Source organism: Dryobates pubescens, unplaced genomic scaffold (genome assembly GCF_014839835.1).
Source record: "Dryobates pubescens isolate bDryPub1 unplaced genomic scaffold, bDryPub1.pri scaffold_77_arrow_ctg1, whole genome shotgun sequence".
NCBI lineage: Eukaryota > Metazoa > Chordata > Aves > Piciformes > Picidae > Dryobates > Dryobates pubescens.
The window spans coordinates 67,110-80,235 of NW_026530796.1; the positions used below are offsets into that span (position 1 = coordinate 67,110).

General features: G+C 64.1%; 1 protein-coding gene across 1 annotated transcript; it reads left to right on the forward strand.

Moving 5' to 3' along the window:
• Positions 1-1,597: 1,597 nt before the first annotated feature.
• On the forward strand, positions 1,598-12,808 carry LOC128899830 (basic proline-rich protein-like). Its single transcript, XM_054179538.1, has 9 exons — positions 1,598-1,637; positions 1,733-1,909; positions 2,565-2,705; positions 3,772-4,406; positions 4,981-5,216; positions 6,546-6,700; positions 10,160-10,258; positions 10,756-11,494; positions 12,793-12,808. The coding sequence occupies exons 1-9, from the start codon at positions 1,598-1,600 to the stop codon at positions 12,806-12,808; spliced, it is 2,238 nt and encodes a 745-aa protein (XP_054035513.1).
• Positions 12,809-13,126: the final 318 nt, after the last annotated feature.

The window sequence follows — 13,126 nt, forward strand, 5'->3', positions numbered from 1 at the left end:
GGTTGCTATAAGTTCCCATGGGTTGCTATGGGTCCCTATGGGTTGCTATAGATCCCTATGGGTCGCTATGGGTCCCTATGGGTTGCTATAGGTCCCTATGGGTTGCTATAGATCCCTATGGGTCGCTATGGGTCCCTATGGGTCGCTCTAGGTCCCCATGGGGCTCTATAAGTCGCTATATACCCCTATGGGGCTCTATAGGTCGCTGTGGGTCCCTATGGGTTGCTATAGGTTCCTATGGGTCGCTATGGGTTCCTATGGGTCGCTATAGGTCCCCATGGGCCTCTATAGGTCTCTACAAGTTGCTATAGGTCGCTGTGGGTCCCTATGGGTCGCTATGGGTCCCTATGGGTTGCTATAGGTTCCTATGGGTCGCTATGGGTCCCTATGGGTTGCTATAGGTTCCTATGGGTCCCTATGGGTTGCTATAGGTTCTTATGGGTCGCTATGGGTCCCTATGGGTTGCTATAGGTTCCTATGGGTCCCTATGGGTTGCTATAGGTTCCTATGGGTCGCTATGGGTCCCTATGGGTCGCTATAGGTGCCTATGGGCCTCTATAGGTCTCTACGAGTTGCTATAGCTCGCTATGGGTCGCTATGGGTCGCTATAGGTCCCTCTGGGTCACTATAGGTCCCTATGGGTCGCTGTAGGTCCCTATGAGTGGCTATGGGTCACTATAGGTCACCATGGGTCCCTATGGGTTGCTATAGGTCCCTATGAGTGGCTATGGGTCACTATAGGTCACCATGGGTCCCTGTGGGTTGCTGTAGGCCCCTTTGGGTCGCTATGGGTCACTATAGGTCGCCATGGGTCCCTATGGGTCGCTGTAGGCCCCTTTGGGTCGCTATGGGTCACTATAGGTCACCATGGGTCCCTATGGGTCGCTGTAGGTCCCTATGGGTCACTATAGGTCGCCATGGGTCCCTATGGGTCGCTGTAGGCCCCTTTGGGTCGCTATGGGTCACTATAGGTCGCCATGGGTCCCTATGGGTCGCTGTAGGCCCCTTTGGGTCGCTATGGGTCACTATAGGTCGCCATGGGTCCCTATGGGTCGCTGTAGGTCCCTGTGAGTGGCTATGGGTCACTATAGGTCGCCATGGGTCCCTATGGGTCGCTGTAGGCCCCTTTGGGTCGCCATGGGTCCCTATGGGTCGCTGTAGGCCCCTTTGGGTCGCTATGGGTCACTATAGGTCGCCATGGGTCCCTATGGGTCGCTCTAGGTCCCTTTGGGTCGCTATGGGTCACTATAGGTCGCCATGGGTCCCTATGGGTCGCTCTAGGTCCCTTTGGGTCGCTATGGGTCACTATAGGTCGCCATGGGTCCCTATGGGTCGCTGTAGGCCCCTTTGGGTCGCTATGGGTCACTATAGGTCGCCATGGGTCCCTATGGGTCGCTGTAGGCCCCTTTGGGTCGCTATGGGTCACTATAGGTCGCCATGGGTCCCTATGGGTCGCTGTAGGCCCCTTTGGGTCGCTATGGGTCACTATAGGTCGCCATGGGTCCCTATGGGTCGCTGTAGGTCCCTTTGGGTCGCTATGGGTCACTATAGGTCACCATGGGTCCCTATGGGTCGCTGTAGGCCCCTTTGGGTCGCTATGGGTCACTATAGGTCGCCATGGGTCCCTATGGGTCGCTGTAGGTCCCTTTGGGTCGCTATGGGTCTGATCTTTTCCCTCCCCCCTTCTCCTCCTCCTCCCCCCCCCCCCCCCCCCCGACCCCCTCCCCCTCAGGTCACGGGCGGCTCGCGCTGGGGGGGCGGGGCTGCTCGCGGGGCGTGGGCGGGGCCTCGTCGCGGGCCCTCCCCCTGGGCGGCCTGGCCCTCTTCGTGCAGCGGCGGCAGTGCGAGGAGGGGAGGGGCTGCAACCGGGAGCTGCCCCTCGGCACCGACAGCGCCCTGCCCCTGCCCGGTACCGCTGGGGGCGCTGCCAGGCCGCTGGCAGCCACGGGGAGGGCACGGGGAGGGCACGGGGAGGGGATTGAGAGGGACTCTGAGGGCACTGGGAGGGAGTGGGAGTGGACTGGGAGGCACTGGGAGGGAGTGGGAGGGGATTGGAGGAGACTGGGAGGGACTCTGAGGGCACTGGGAGGGAGTGGGAGTGGACTGGGAGGCACTGGGCGGGATTGGGAGGGACAGGGAGGGGAGTGGGAGGGACTGGGATGGACTGGGAGAGGACTGGGAGGAGATTGAGAGGGACTCTAAGGGGACTGGAAAGGAGTGGGAGGGACTGGGAGGCACTGGGAGGGACTGGGAGGTGACTGCAAGGGGACTGGGAGGGAGTGGGAGGGACTGGGAGGTGACTTCAAGGGGACTGGGAGGGAGTGGGAGGGACTGGGATGGACTGGGAGGGGATTGAGAGGGACTCTAAGAGCACTGGGAGTTGGAGTGGACTGGGAGGGGACTGGGAGGCACTGGGAGGTGACTGCAAGGGGACTGGGACGGACTGGGAGGGGATTGGGAGGGACTGGGAGGGGCCAGGGAGTGGCACGCTCGGGGGGGGGGGATGGGGGGGGGGGCGGTGCGCTGGTTCCTGCTGGTCCATGCTGGTCTGTACTGGTCTGCAGCAGACAATGGCAGCTCCCAGGCCCCCAATGGGCTGCGCTGCTTCGGCTGCCCCCAGGAGGGGCCCTGCCAGCCGACCACCATCGTCTCCTGCTACGGAGACCTCCGCGGCTGCTTCCACGGCAACCTCAGCCTCAGCCTGGGTCTGCCCCGCCGCGGCACCGGGAGGGGCGGGGAGGGGAGTGGGAGGGGCTGGGAGGGGCTTGGGAGGGGCTGGGAGGGGATTGGGAGGGACTGGGAGGGGTTCGGGAGGGGCTTGGGAGGGGTTGGGAAGGGATTGGGAGGGAATTGGGAGGTACTGGGAGGGGTTCGGGAGGTGCTGGGAAGGGATTGAGAGGGGATTGGGAGGGGCTGGGAAGGGCTTGGGAGGGGCTTGGGAGGGATTGGGAGGGGATTGGGAGGGATTGGGAGGGGATTGGGAGGGATTGGGAGGGGATTGGGAGGGACTGGGAGGGGTTGGGAATTGATTGGAAGGGACTGGGAAGGGATTGGGAGGGACTGGGAGGGGATTGGGAGGTACTGGGAGGGGTTCGGGAGGTGCTGGGAAGGGATTGGGAGGGGATTGGGAGGGGCTGGGAAGGGATTGGGAGGGACTGGGAGGGGTTCGGGAGGTGCTGGGAAGGGATTGAGAGGGGATTGGGAGGGGCTGGGAGGGGATTGGGAGGGGCTGGGAAGGGATTGGGAGGGACTGGGAGGGGATTGGGAGGGGACTGGGAGGGATTGGGAGGGACTGGGAGGGGTTCGGGAGGGACTGGGAGGGGTTGGGAAGAGATTGGGAGGGGCTGGGAGGGGATTGGGAGGTACTGGGAGGGGTTCGGGAGGTGCTGGAAAGGGATTGGGAGGGGATTGGGAGGGGCTGGGAGGGGATTGGGAGGGACTGGGAAGGGATTGGGAGGGACTGGGAGGGGTTCGGAAGGGCCTTGGGAGGGGCTGGGAGGGGATTGGGAGGGACTGGGAAGGGATTGGGAGGGACTGGGAGGGGTTCGGAAGGGCCTTGGGAGGGGCTGGGAGGGGATTGGGAGGGACTGGGAAAGGATTGGGAGGGACTGGGAGGGGTTCGGAAGGGGCTTGGGAGGGGATTGGGAGGGGCTGGGAGGGGATTGGGAGGGGCTGGGAGGGACTGAGAGGGGTTCGGGAGGGGCTGGGAAGGGATTGGGAGGGGTTCGGGAGGGGCTGGGAGGGGCCTGACGTCCCCCCGCCGGCCCGCAGGCGGCGCCACGGTGTGGCGGGAGGTGCGGGGCTGCACGCGGGACCCCACGTGCCGGGGGGAGCGGCGCGGGGACGAGGTGGTGACGCTGATTGGCTCCTGCTGCGGGGAGGACCTCTGCAACCGCCACCTGCTCGGCCCCGCCTTCTTCGACCCTGATTGGCCGCGCCTGGAGCTCCTCCCCCACGGCCACGCCCCGCACAACGCCTCCAAGGCGGCCGCCGGCCCCGCCCCCACCCCTCCGGGGGGATCGGGCGGGGTCGGCGCCACGCCCGAGGTGGCCGCCGGCACCGCCCCCGCCCCTCGCGGGAGATCGGGCGGGGTCAACGCCACATCCAAGATGGCCGCCGGCACCGCCCGCGCGCCCGGCGGCGCGGAGGTCACACCCAAGATGGCCGCCGGCGCCACCCCCACCCCTCCGGGAGACCTCAAGGGAGTCGGCGCCACACCCAAGATGGCCGCCGAGAGGGGCAAGGCGGACGTCCCGGCGGCCGGGGGCGGCGGTGACGTCACGAGGGGCGGCGGTGACGTCACGGAGGGCGGCTCCGACCCCAAGGCGGCCGCCAGGGACAGGATGGCCGCGGGGCGCTCGGCCGCGGGGCGCCCCCTGGAGGGCAAGCAGGGAACCAAGGGCCCCGTGGGGAGCAGCCAGAGCTGGGCGGGGCCGGGCTGGCTCCTCCCCTTCCTGCTCCTGCTCCTCCTCTAAGGGGAGGGGCCGGGAGGTGTCCACGACCCCCGGAAGTGGGTCCTGACCACACCCACCCCACCCCGTGGGGAAATAAAGGGATGCAGTGGAACCAGTGACACCCACAGCCTCCCAGTCTCCCTTCAGTCCCCTCCCAGTGCCTCCCAGTAGCTACCAGTATCCCCTCTGTCCCCTCCCAGTAGCTCCCAGTATCCCTTCACTCCCCTCCCAGTGCCTCCCAGTAGCTCCCAGTATCCCTTCACTCCCCTCCCAGTGCTTCCCAGTAGCTCCCAGTATCCCTTCACTCCCCTCCCAGTGCCTCCCAGTAGCTCCCAGTATCCCTTCAGTGCCCTCCCAGTGCCTCCCAGTAGCTCCCAGTATCCCTTCAGTGCCCTCCCAGTGCCTCCCAGTAGCTCCCAGTATCCCTTCACTCCCCTCCCAGTGCCTCCCAGTGCCTCCCAGTATCCCTTCACTCCCCTCCCAGTGCCTCCCAGTGCCTCCCAGTCTCCCCTCTGTCGCCTCCCAGTGCCTCCCAGCGCCGCTCCCTCCCTCGCGCGTGCCCGCTGCGGGTGGGCGTGGCCGATGTGCGGAGGGCGTGGCCGCGGCTGCGTCCTCGCGTCATCTCCCGGCGGGTTTGCGGGCGGAGCTGGGGGGGAGGGCGAGGGGGCGGAGCCGCTCGGGGTCGGCCCCTCCCCCCCGCCCCGCGCGCATGCGCGCGGCGGCGGCGGCAGCGGCGGGCCGGGCGCGAGCGGCTCCGCGGCGGTGAGCGCGCGGGGCTGGGCCTATGGCGGGGGGGGGAAGGGGGGGGGGGCGGGGGGGGGGAGGGGGTGGGGGGTGGGGGGGGGTGGCCGCCGCGGGGCAGTGTGGGAAAAGGGGCTCGGGCCACGCCCCCTCCCCCCCATCCCGCCGGCCGCGCGGGGCACGCTGGGATCGGGGCCCCTTCAAGCCCCGCCCCCCCCCTTCCCCCCCCCCGCGCGGGATGCGAGGGAAGGGGGGGGGGAGGGAGGGGGAGGGTCCTATGGGGTGGTGGGTGTGGCTTAGCGTAGTGGGGGAGGGGCCTGGCATGAGTGGGCGTGGGCTGTGGCAGTGTGGGAGGAGCCTCATGAGTGGTGGGTGGGGCTTAAACGGTGGTGGGCGGGATCTTCTCGGGAGAGGGAGGAGCCCGGAGCAATGGGAGTGGCCTGCGGCAGTGTGGCTTGAGTGAAAGGGGGGGTGGGTGGGGCCAAAGGGGGGGTGGGCGGGGCTTATTGTAGGGAGGGTGGGGTCTGGAATGAACGATGCTGATCTGTGGGAGTGTGGGAGGGGTCTAAGGGGTGGTGGGTGGGGCCTAAGGGGTGGTGGGTGGGACCTAGGGGAGGGAGGGAGGGGCCTGGAATAAATGGGAGCGGCTTGGAGTTGTGTGGGAGGGGCCTAAGGGGGGGTGGGAGGTGTCTAGGGGGCTGGTGGGAGTGGCCTATGGGCATGTGGGAGGGGCCTAATTTGTAGGGGGAAGAGCATTGTGTTCGTGTGGGAGGGGCCTATTGATGGTGGGAGGGACCTAGGGGAGGGGCCTAAGGCTTTGTGGGAGGGGCTTAGAGTAGTCTGGGAGGGGTTCAGTGTGGGATGGGAGGGGTCTGGAGTAGCTGGGAGGGGCCTAATGTTACGTGGGAGTGGGCTATGGGAGGATGGGCGGGGCCTAGGCATTGTGGGAGGGGCCTGGGGAGTTCTGCCCTGTGATTGGTGTGCTTAGGACACACTGGGAGGGGCTTATAGTGCGGTGGGCGTGGCTTGGGATCCAGCAGGAGGGGCCTGGAGTGTTGGGGGGCGGGGGGGAAACCTGGAGAGCCTTATCTGATTGGTTGCTTTGCGGGAGGATGGGGCTGGATGGGAGGGGTTTGTGGAGCGGTGGGCGTGGCCTGGACGCAGTGGGCGTGTCCCCAGCTTGCGGTGGGCGTGGCCTTGGAGCCAGCAGGATGGGCCTGGAGTGTTGTGGGGAGAACCTGGAGGTCCTTGCCTGATTGGTTGCTTTGGGGGCGGGTGGGGCTTGATGGGAGGGGCTTGTGGGGCGGTGGGCGTGTCCCCATCCCGCCGTGGGTGTGTCCCCTGGCACAGGGCGGCCATGATGGCGGACGGGAGGCGGCCGGGGGAGGCCGGCGGCAGCGAGGACGGAGCCTTCGAGGAGGAGGAGGAGGAGGAAGAGGAGGAGGAAGAGGAGGATGAGGACGAGGAAGAGGAGGAGGAAGAGGAGGATGAAGGAGCCTCGCCCGGTGAGGGGGGGACTGGGGGTGCTGGGGGGGGGGGGGGGGAAGAAATATGGGTGCTATAGGGACCCATGGGTGCTGCATGGAGCTATAGTGCCCCATGGGTGCTATGTGGAGCTCTAGGGTCCAATGGGTGCTTATGGAGCTATAGGGTCCCATGGGTGCTCTGTGGAGGTACAGAGTCCCATGGGTGCTGTGTGGAGCTATAGGGTCCCATGGGTGCTGTGTGGAGCTATAGGGTCCCTTGGGTGCTGGGTGAAGCTATAGTGTTCCTTGGGTGCTGTATGGAGCTACAGAGTCCCATGGGTGCTTATGGAGCTATAGCATCACTTGGGTGCTGTATGGAGCTATAGCATCCCGTGAGTACTGTATGGAGCTCTAGGGTCCCATGGGTGCTGTATGGCGTTATAGGGTCCCTTGGGTGCTCTATGGGGCTATAGGGGTCCTTGGTTGCTGTATAGAGCTATAGGGTCCCTTGGGTGCTGTGTGGAGCTATAGGGTCTCATAAGTACTGTATGCAACTCTAATGCCCCATGGGTGCTGTGTAGAGCTAGAGGGTCCCATGGGTGCTGTATGGAGCTATAGGGTTCCATGAGTGCTGCATGGAGCTATAGGGTCCCTTGGGTGCTGTGTGGAGCTATAGGGTCTCATAAGTACTGTATGCAACTCTAATGCCCCATGGGTGCTGTGTAGAGCTAGAGGGTCCCATGGGTGCTGTATGGAGCTATAGGGTTCCATGAGTGCTGCATGGAGTTATAGGGTCCCTTGGGTGCTGTGTGGAGCTAGAGGGTCCCATGACTGCTCTATGCAGCTATAAGGTCCCATGGGTGCTCTGTAGAGCTATAGGGTTCCATGAGTGCTGTGGGAAGCTATAAGGGCCCATAGGTGCTGTATGGAGTTATAGGGTCCCATAGGTGCTGTGTGGACCAATAGGGGCCCATGGGTGCTGTATGGAGCTATAGGGTCCCATGGGTGCTCTATGGAGCTATAAGGTCCCATGGGCACTATGTGGAGCTATAGGATCTCATGGGTTCTGTATGAAGCTATAGGATCCCATGGGTGCTGTATGGAGCTATAGGGTCCCATGGGTGCTGTATGAAGCTATAGGATCCCATGGGTGCTGTATGGAGCTATAGGATCCTTTGGCTGCTGTATGGAGTTATAAGGTCCCTTGGGTGCTGCGTGGAGCTATAGGGTCCCATGGGTGCTATGTGGAGCTATAGCATCCCGTGGGTACTGCACGGAGCTCTAGGGTCCAATGGCTGCTGTATGGAGTTATAGGGTCCCTTGGGTGCTCTATGGGGCTATAGGGGTCCTTGGTTGCTGTATAGAGCTATAGGGTCTCTTGGGTGCTGTGTGAAGCTATAGGGTCTCATGAGTGCTGTATGCAACTCTAACGTCCCATGGGTGCTGTGTAGAGCTAGAGGGTCCCATGGGTGCTGTATGGAGCTATAGGGTCCCTTGGGTGCTGCGTGGAGCTATAGGGTTCCATGAGTGCTGCATGGAGTTATAGGGTCCCTTGGGTGCTGTGTGGAGCTATAGGGTCCTTTGGGTGCTGCATGGAGTTATAGGGTCCCTTGGGTGCTGTGTGGAGCTAGAGGGTCCCATGACTGCTCTATGCAACTATAAGGACCCATGGGTGCTCTGTAGAGCTATAGAGTTCCATGAGTGCTGTGAGAAGCTATAAGGGCCCATGGGTGCTGTATGGAGTTATAGGGTCCCATAGGTGCTGTGTGGACCAATTGGGGCCCATGGGTGCTGTATGGAGCTATAGGGTCCCATGGGTGCTCTATGGAGCTATAAGGTCCCATGGGCACTATGTGGAGCTATAGGATCTCATGGGTTGTGTATGGAGCTATAGGGTCCCATGGGTGCTGTATGGAGCTATAGGGTCCTTTGGTTGCTGTATGGAGTTATAGGGTCCCTTGGGTGCTGGGTGCAGCTATAGGGTCCCATGGGTGCTATGTGGAACTATAGCATCCAGTGGGTACTGTATGGAGCTCTAGGGCCCAATGGTTGCTGTATGGAGTTATAGGGTCCCTTGGGTGCTGTGTAGAGCTATAGGGTCCCATGGGTGCTGTGTGGAGCTATAAGGTCACGTGGGTACTATGTGGAGCTATAGTGTCCCTTGGGTGCTGTGTGGAGCTATAGGGTCCCTTGGGTGCTGTATGGAGCTATAGGGTCCTATAGGTGCTATGTGGAGTTACAGGGTCCCTTGGGTGCTGTGTGGAGCTATAGGGTCCCTTGGGTGCTGTGTGGAGCTATAGGGTCACATGGGTGCTGTATGGAGCTATAAGGGCCCATGGGTGCTGTGTGGAGCTATAGGGTCACGTGGGTGCTGTGTGGAGCTATAGGGTCCCTTGGTTGCTGTATGGAGCTATAGGGTCCTGTAGGTGCTGTGTGGAGTTATAGGGTCCCTTGGGTGCTGTGTGGAGCTATAGGGTCACATGGGTGCTGTGTGGAGCTATAGGGTCCCATGGGTGCTGTGTGGAGCTATAGGGTCCCTTGGGTGCTGTGTGGAGCTATAGGGTCACATGGGTGCTGTATGGAGCTATAAGGGCCCATGGGTGCTGTGTGGAGCTATAGGGTCCCTTGGGTGCTGTGTGGAGCTATAGGGTCCCTTGGTTGCTGTATGGAGCTATAGGGTCCTGTAGGTGCTGTGTGGAGTTATAGGGTCCCTTGGGTGCTGTGTGGAGCTATAGGGTCCCTTGGGTGCTGTGTGGAGCTATAGGGTCACGTGGGTGCTGTGTGAAGCCATGGGGTCCCATGGGTGCTCTATGGAGTTATGGGGTCCTTTGGGTTCTCTATGGAGCTCTAGTGTCCCATGGGTGCTTTACTGAGCTGCAGGTCCCTTTGAGTGCTGTATGGAGCTACAAGGTCCCATGGGTGCTATGTGGAGCTCTATAAAGTTCCATAGGTGCTCCCTAGGGTGCTATAGGGGCTCTAGGTGCTCCCTAGGGTACTATAGGGGCTCTAGGGGGCACTGCAGGTGCTCCCTAGGGTGCTATAGGGGCTCTAGGGGATGCTCCAAGTGCTCCCTAGGGTGCTATAGGGGCTCCCTAGGATGCTATAGGAGCTCTAGGGGATGCTCCAGGTGCTCCCAAGGGTGCTATAGGGGCTCTAGGGAAAACTGCAGGTGCTCCCAAGGGTGCTATAGGGGCTCTAGGGGACACTGCAGGTGCTCCCTAGGGTGCTCTAGGGGATCCCTAGGGTGCTATAGGGGCTCTAGGGGGCACTGCACGTACTCCCTAGAGTGCTATAGGGGCTCTAGGGGGCACTGCAGGTGCTCCCTAGGGTGCTATAGGGGCTCTAGGGGGCACTGCAGGTGCTCCCTAGGGTGCTATAGGGGCTCTAGGGGCTCCCTAGGGTGCTATAGGGGCTCTAGGGGGCGCTCCAGGTGCTCCCTAGGGTGCTATAGGGGCTCTAGGGGCTCCCTAGGGTGCTATGGGGGTCTGCCCCCCCCAGGTGTTCGGCTGCTGCCCGAGGAGGAGGAGGACTCGGAGGCCACTTCGGTGTCATCAGGGGACAGCGGCCCCCCGACGCCCCCAGCCAATGGCTGCGCAGGTACTGCCCCCCCGACCACGCCCCCCCGACCACACCCACTTTTGATCCATAGACTCCACCCACCTTAGCCCCACCCCGTGTCATTGCCGCCCTGCCTGCTGCCACTTCTGTCACCACACCCACCCTGGCCACGCCCACTGCACCAACATCTGTTTTCACTCCACCCTTTTGGCCACGCCCACTCTGGGTCTACTCCATTTGAGCACGCCCAGCCTGACCACACCCACCTTGGCCACGCCCAGCCCGGTTGTACCCACTTGGGCCACATCCCTCTTGGCCCCACCCGCTGCCATCCAACCGCACCCGCTTCGTCTAGGTCCGCTTTGACTCCACCCCTTTGGCCACACCCCAACCACACCTATCCTGGCACCACCTGACCCGGCTGCACCGGCCCCGCCCGCGCTTCTCTGGACCTGCCCTGACCCCACCCCACCCCACCCACTCCAGTCTGACCATGCTGCCTCTGACCACACCCCCTTGTCCCCTCCCTCTTCCAGGCTCTCGGCCCCGCCCCTCGGAGGACCTTCGCGCCCACCCGGACCAGGGCGTGGCCACCCTGGGCGTGGTCAGCCTAGGGCGTGGGGGGGGAGTCGGAGTCGGAGTCGGGGACAGCCCCCCCCCCTCACCACCACCACCTCTCCCTGGCCCACCCCCCTTCCTCCAGGGGCGTGGCCGGGGGGGCGGGGCGCCGGGGGGGCTCCTGGGCGGCCGATTGGCCGCACCAGTGCCCCGAGTGCGGGCGCGGCTTCGGCACCTCCCGCGCCCTCAAGGTGCACCGCAGCTACCACGGGAGGAAGAGGCCTCCCCCGGGGGTGGGAGTGGGGGGTCTCGGGGTAGGGGGGGGGCGCGGGGGAGGAGGAGGCCACGCCCACCACGCCCCGCCCCACCCCCCGCGCCCCTCCCCCTTCCACTACATCTGCGCCGAGTGCGGGCTGGGCTTCGGGGCGCCGGCGGCGCTGGGGGCTCACCGCTGCGAGCACGGCCGCCGGCGCCGCCACCCCGCCAGCCCCCCCCCCCAGCCCTCGGGGGGCGGGGGAGGGGCTGGGGGACCTCCCCCCGCCCAAAGGAGGCCTCCCCCTCCCAGCCCCTCCCCCCCCCCCGCCCCCTCCCCCTCCCCCTGCCTACCGCTGCACCGAGTGCGCCGGAGCCTTCGGGCTGCTGGCCGAGCTCCACGAGCACTACATGGGGCACGCCCGGGGGGAGCTCTAGGGGGCGCTGGAGGGGGGGGATGGGAGGGTGGAGGATGGGAGGGGGGTGGGAAGGGCAGGGGGGGCGTGGTGGGGGTGGGGAAAGGGCGGGGCAGGGGTGCGGCTGCGGGGGGGGAAGGAGCGAGGGGAATAAAGCTGTGGGGAGATGTGCGGTGGTGACGTCATCAGTGGGGGGGAGGGAGGGAGGGGGTGACGTCATCAAGGGGTGATGATGTCATCTGTCAGGGGGAGGGGAGGGAGGGGTGATGATGTCATCGAGGGAGTGGCGACATCAGCGGGGGGAGGGTGGGGAGGGGGTGGTGATGTCACCGGTGAGGTGATGATGTCATCAGCTGCGGTGCTGACGTTAACCAAGAGGTCGATGACATCATCAGTGGGAGGAGAGATCCCAGGGAGCTTGCTTATTGGCTGGGGGAGAGCCCCCCCCCCCCCCCCCCCCCCACTTGGGGGCTCCCCAAAGGAGCCAATCAGCTGGGGCCTCGCTGTTGATTGGCTGCTTCCTGCTTGGGGCTGTGGCTCCCCTGTAGGGTGTGGCCTCTTCCAGGGCCTGGCCCCACTTGGGGGGGGTTGGGGCCCAGTTTTAGGCCTATCCCCGCTTCAAAGGCGTGGCCAATCCTGTTGGGGGCGTGGCTCTACTTCAGGGCGTGGCTAGCTCTGGTTGCGGCCTTTTAGGGCATCTCCATCAGGGTGCGGTCCTCTATTTGGGGGCGTGGCTCAGCTTCAAGGGCGTGGCCTGGTGGGGGGGGCATCCTACTTTTTCAAGGAGTGTCCTCACTTTAGGGCGTGGCCTGGCTTTCAAGGTGTGGCTTCGCTAGGAGCGTGGCCTCCTTTTAGGGGGGTGTCATCACTTTGGGGCGTGGCCTAATTTGGGGGGCGTGGCTTAAGTGTTAAGGTGTGGCCTAAGTGGGTGGTTGCCTTCTTTTGGGGCATGTCCCCACTTTAGGCTGTGGCCTATTTTGGGGCGTGGCCTGACTTGGGGGCATGGCCTCCTCAGGGTGTGTCCCGAGTCTGGGGCGTGGCCTAAGTATTGGGTGTGTCTTAATTTTAGGGGGGGCGTGGCCTCCCTTTTAGGGTGTGTCCCCCCTTCCTTTAAGGTCTGGGGAGTGGTCTAATTCTCTTGGGTGTGTCATCAAGGCGTCGCTACTTTAGGGTGTGTCCAGTTTCAGGGTGTGGCCTCATCAGGGTATGTCCCTGCACCAGGGTGTGGCCTCCTTCAGGGCGTGGCCTCCTTGGGGGGGGTGGCCTCACTGTAGGGCGTGACCTGATTTCTGCCAGGTTTCGGTCCCGGTTCCACCCTAAGCCTCATGCCCCTCCCTCCTCCCTCAGCCCCGCCCCACCATAGGCTCCTCCTGGGCGCGGTGGACGTCGCAGTGCTGAGGGCCTGGGCGGTGCCGGGCGGGGCTCAGGGTGCGGCAAGGTGCGGAGCCGGCAGACGCCAAGGCGAGCGGGCAGCAGCGGCGCGGCTCAAGGGCCAGGCCGGGCCGGGGGAGGGGAAAGGGAGGCCTCCCAGTACATCCCAGTGCCTCCCAGTGTCCCCACAGTGCCTTCCAGTGTCCCCACAGTGCCTTCCAGTGTCCCCACAGTGGCTCCCAGTGTCCCCACAGGGGCTCCCAGTGCCTTCCAGTGTCCCCACAGTGGCTCTCGGTATCCTCCCAGTGGC